The following is a 4898-nucleotide window of genomic DNA, read 5'->3' on the forward strand; positions in this document are numbered from 1 at the left end:
TATTTGTATTAGCTGTTACTTATTGTATAATGTGGTTAAGGCTATAAGATGGGCCATGATGCTGTCTTTTATTTTATATAGAATGCGTTTACAACTTGTACGACCATTGTTGATTTTAGAGTAAATGAGGCGGATGATAAGAAATCGACTCTAAACTTAGCTTAATAAATAAAATAAACGGCAAATCAAATAAGGGAAGTAAATCGGCAGTATCTGTCACATACGCCGGTGTATTGGTAATTGAGACGAACAACACTCTCTTTGAAAAACCTCTTTAGTTATTTTGTCTAATTTGAGATCATCGCTAGACCTGAAAATGGGTATATCAAAAATTTTCCCCAACAGTTATTATGTTACTAAGCAACAGGACAATCGGTTAACATGAGTTGCCGATCAATAGCAGATATAAGACTCTAATGTTAGTAATGTTTATATTATATAAGTATGGTTCGGGGGAATTTATTATTTTTTAGCTAATCTCCTTGTTGCTCTTTTATATGGTTCAGCCCAAAGAAACGTTTATGTCTGGATGTTTGTTTGGTCATGTACGATTGGTTGTTTATCAACAAGAAGCGGCGATCATCGCAGAATCGTTATGTCGAAGGAAAGCCAGTAATTATTGAGCTTCTGTCATCGTTATTTTTTTGTTTCAACACGTCTGTTAAGCAATATTATATAGATTTCTTAAATAATAATTATTATGGTAAGAGAAAATAAAAGTAACGCCGTGTATTATTAGAAAATATTTTTCTAATTAAATTTACTTTTCTTTTACTAGTTTTCTGGAATCTCATACGATTTGGTCATTTTTAAAATTTTTCCTTTTTTTCTGATAAGTAATTAAATACCATTCATTGTACATAATAACATACAGAAACATAATAAACAAATATAGAAATAGAGGAAGAAAAAAATGCATCAGCCAATGATTCATATAAGCAGCATAAACTAGTAGGTGTATAAGGAGGGAATTGTAGTTAGATTATATGTTACCCAAATTTGAATAAAGGAAGTGGAAGAGCCCACCTTTTTTTTTAAAAAAAATAATTAATTAAGTTATTGTTTGACGTATTATTTTGTTATGATATGTTTACAGTTCGTTCAAATAAATGGAGCCTGTAATTCTGAGAAGTTGCAAATCAGGCGGTTTTTCTGTTTTATTATAATATCTTCTATTTCCGTGTTTACTTGCAAATTATGTTTATTTCTTATGATTGAGACTTACGCTATGATCAATCTTTCATTCTCAATGTTTGTATTCTTGTCATCCTGCGTTCTGGTCCCGCTTGCCTTCCTTTTATTTCTCTAGATATTCGATACAACTCCGTTTGCTTTTGACATTTGTCGTTTTTCGTTTCTCAATGTACTCTGATATTATTTGTTGCTTATATTGATCTGGTGGTAAGCTGGCATCCTCGATAATTTAGCCCATGGTGCCCTAAGTACATCTTGGTGAGACTCGTTGAATCCCAGTATGCTTTTTTTGAATGAGTTATCTGTGAGTTATCTGTTGGGCTTAAAGATGTTCAACAAATTCACTGGATGTAAAATAATTTTTTGGCAATTATTTTTTATTTTGTATTCTCAATTTAATATATAAACTTAGGGACTTCTGTTTGGTCATTCAACCATATTATGAGGTGACGCAGGCAGCTGATATGTAATGAGATATAATATTCTGAAGTATTTAAAGTGTCTCAAAGCGGTTCATCTTCCGTCAGGAAGTATTCTCCTATCTTTTCTTCGATTAACCTATACAAATAATTATAATGATTCTTCACAATTGGACAACAATTTTATTTTTGATTTTTCTGAAATGCATGGTTTCAGCTTTCACGGGTATAGATGAACCTATTCAAAGAGGGGGGACGTATTATGGCGAAGATGTTTCAGTTGAAACGGATGAGCTTTGGGCCCTTATTGACGTTCCCGAATATTCGATTAGCTCCTTTATGAACAGTGGACTTTCGTTCTTCCATACGAACTTTCGAAATTTACGCTTTCTTTACTTGGCTGGAGATATTCAAAATTATGGAAATTACCATATTAACACCCACCATACATTAACTGATAATCTATTTTACATAGGTTTTTTGGACAATAAAAATCTTTTTACGTTATGGACAAGTAGCTACTTCAACTCGGTAGTACGTTTTTTAAGGGGTCTACATAATGAGAAGAAGATTATTCATGTTGTAACTGACGTTAACCAATACAACAAAGGGAGACTTGACGTGCTACAATCTTTTAAGAATACTGGTGTAATATGTGTTACCAATGTGAAATTTTTTATTGCTGTCGACGAAAGTAGTAACAGTGGTGGCTATGTTGTGCTTACGGATTCAATTCTTGACTTGATTCAGGTATCTAGTTGGAAATCATCAGTTTGCTTCAACTCTGGTCATTCGACGCTTGTCGTTAACTATCCAAAAATTCTTCCTGTCATTAATTTATTTCAATTTGGCGGTGGAGATTGTATCGAAGCTATGCTCGATGATCCTGGAAATACGGATATCGACTATCAAAATTCAGAACTAAGAATAGTTGCCAAGCTGTTTGTTGTTGACGGATTTAAGGCAAAGCGTGCCCCTCAAATTTATTATCGCTTTCACATTGGTGAGTTTTACGACAAGTCTATGTTTGACGTAGAAAATACAAATTACGGAGTTCGTGTTTGTTATTACCTACCTGGTCCAAATATCCCCTGTCCTGAATCTTGCGATTCTGAGATTCCTGATCATATCCCTCCCCAAGATCCAGTTGTTGTTACTTCAACAGAAAAAGAGGGCCCGACCGTCATACTTACAATTACAACCACTGACGAACATTGGACTACCATTACTTTCACCGTTGAACCTTCTGATACAACTACTGAATTGACTACTGAAACCCTCGAAGAGACCACTACTGAGTTAACAAGTGAAACTTCTGGACGAGACCCCTACTGAGATCACAACTGAAACTCTGGACGATACTACTACTGAGCTCACAACTGAAACTCAGGGTACCACCGCTGAGAGCACAACTGAAACACTGGAAGGGCCAAGAGATATCCCCTGAGACAACCCCTGAGACCACTCCAGGGACGAAAACTGAAACTCCTGAAGAGACCACTACTGTGAACCCACGAGTAAGACAACTCCTGAGACAACTCCTGACTCCTGAGACGACTCCTGAGACAACTCCTGCTACTGCCCCAGAAACACCATCCGGAACTGATCCAGGAAGTACTCAAGATACAACCTCCGAAACAACTCCTGACACTACCAATGAGACCACCACATCAACTGGCCAAGAATCAACCTCAGAGCCATCTTCGGTACCATCTCCAGTATCATCTCCAGATACATCATCTGTACCTTCTCCAGAACCAACACCTGTTCCATCTGTGGATTCATCTTTGGTTCCATCTTCAGTACCATCGCCTATTCCATCTCCAATGCCATCTCCAGAGCCATCTCCAGAATCATCACTGGTCTCGCCTACTGGCTCATCTACTACCCCAAGTCCTTACCCTTCTCGTAGTACCACAGAAACGACACAAACAACTCCTACGACCCGTACACCTATTGCCACGGCTACAACAAAGACTCCATTAAGTACGTCCACAACTTCAATTATTCATACAACCGATACCACAATTCCAAGCTTTGTTACTGTAACTAGTGGAATGGCCTCAACAGATGTCACGATTACAACTTCAGCCATAACCGTCGTACCAGCTGTTCCATTTACCCTGGATGATCCAAACGTAAATACCCACTCAACCGATGGTACTCGTTCTACAGAGACAATTGCTGTGTTTGTTACCCCTACAACAGCCCATGGTCAAACTCCATACGTTACTACAACTGCAATTCACCTCGATGGTACTCCACCTGCCGGTACAGCAGTCGTAGTTCCCCCCCTGGGAAATGTGAGAAGTGACGCCGATACTGCTACTGATTCGAATGGACAAAACGTCACTGTTTATTTCACGATTACTGATTCTGGAAATACTGCCGAGCCTTATATTCCAACTACTGTTGCCTCTCAAGTTACCAGTACGCCGGGTCCAATTGTCGGTCCTATTATTCCGGTTGCTGGGGGGTCTGCTGGATTATTTTCTTCCATTTCCTTGGCAAACTGTTTGCTTGCTTTGTTTAGTTTGATTTTGTTTTCTTGATGATGCTTTAAGCTCATTAGTTTGTTGAATTTATTTATAGTTTACTCTGATGATTATATAGTGAAATGAATATTTTATGTTTTGATTGCATTCAGCAACATCCGTGGTCCTCAGAAACACTTATCGCAAAGAAATCTAACTGTAAATGTTATTTTTTCTTTATTCAGAAGCGTGGTAATACATTTCAGATAAGTATCGACTTATGAAGTTTCGGCTTATAGCACAGAGTTTATATGAAGATCAAGCAAGTTTGTTTAATGCTGCAAACATAATACATTTAAATTCATGTAAAAAAATGAATCACGTAGCATGTTTCATTCGAAAATGGAAGAGAAACATTCAACCACTTCCTGTTTGACTACCATCAGGAATCTACATTGGTGTTTTCAAGTTTATCTGTACTAGCTGTTACTAGTTGTATAATGTGGTTAAGGCTATAAGATGGGCAATGATGCTGTCTTTTATTTTACACGGAATGCGTTTACAACTTGTCTGACCATTGTTGATTTTAGAGTAAATGAGGCGGATGGTAAGAAATTACGTACGCCGGTGTATTGATAACTGTGACGAACAACACTCTCTTTGTAAAACGTCTCGAGTTACTCTGTCTAGTTTGAGATCATGGCTGGACATGGAAATGGCTTCATGAAAAAATTTCCCCAACAGTTATTACGTTACTAAGCAACAGGACAATCGGTTAACATGAGCTACCGATCAATCGCAGATATAAGAG

At 37.4% G+C, this 4898-nt stretch overlaps 1 protein-coding gene across 1 annotated transcript; it reads left to right on the forward strand. All coding sequences in view use genetic code 12, as the record gives it.

The window, feature by feature from the left end:
- Window positions 1-1820: 1820 nt before the first annotated feature.
- On the forward strand, window positions 1821-4165 carry J8A68_001596 (uncharacterized protein; the record flags this gene model as incomplete). Its single annotated transcript, XM_049405264.1, has 2 exons — window positions 1821-2911; window positions 3004-4165. The coding sequence occupies 2 exons, from the start codon at window positions 1821-1823 to the stop codon at window positions 4163-4165; spliced, it is 2253 nt and encodes a 750-aa protein (XP_049265106.1).
- Between the last annotated feature and the right edge of the window lie 733 nt (window positions 4166-4898).

This window comes from Hemisphaericaspora subhashii, assembly GCF_019202705.1.
Source record: "Hemisphaericaspora subhashii strain CBS 10753 chromosome Unknown scaffold238, whole genome shotgun sequence".
NCBI lineage: Eukaryota > Fungi > Ascomycota > Pichiomycetes > Serinales > Debaryomycetaceae > Hemisphaericaspora > Hemisphaericaspora subhashii.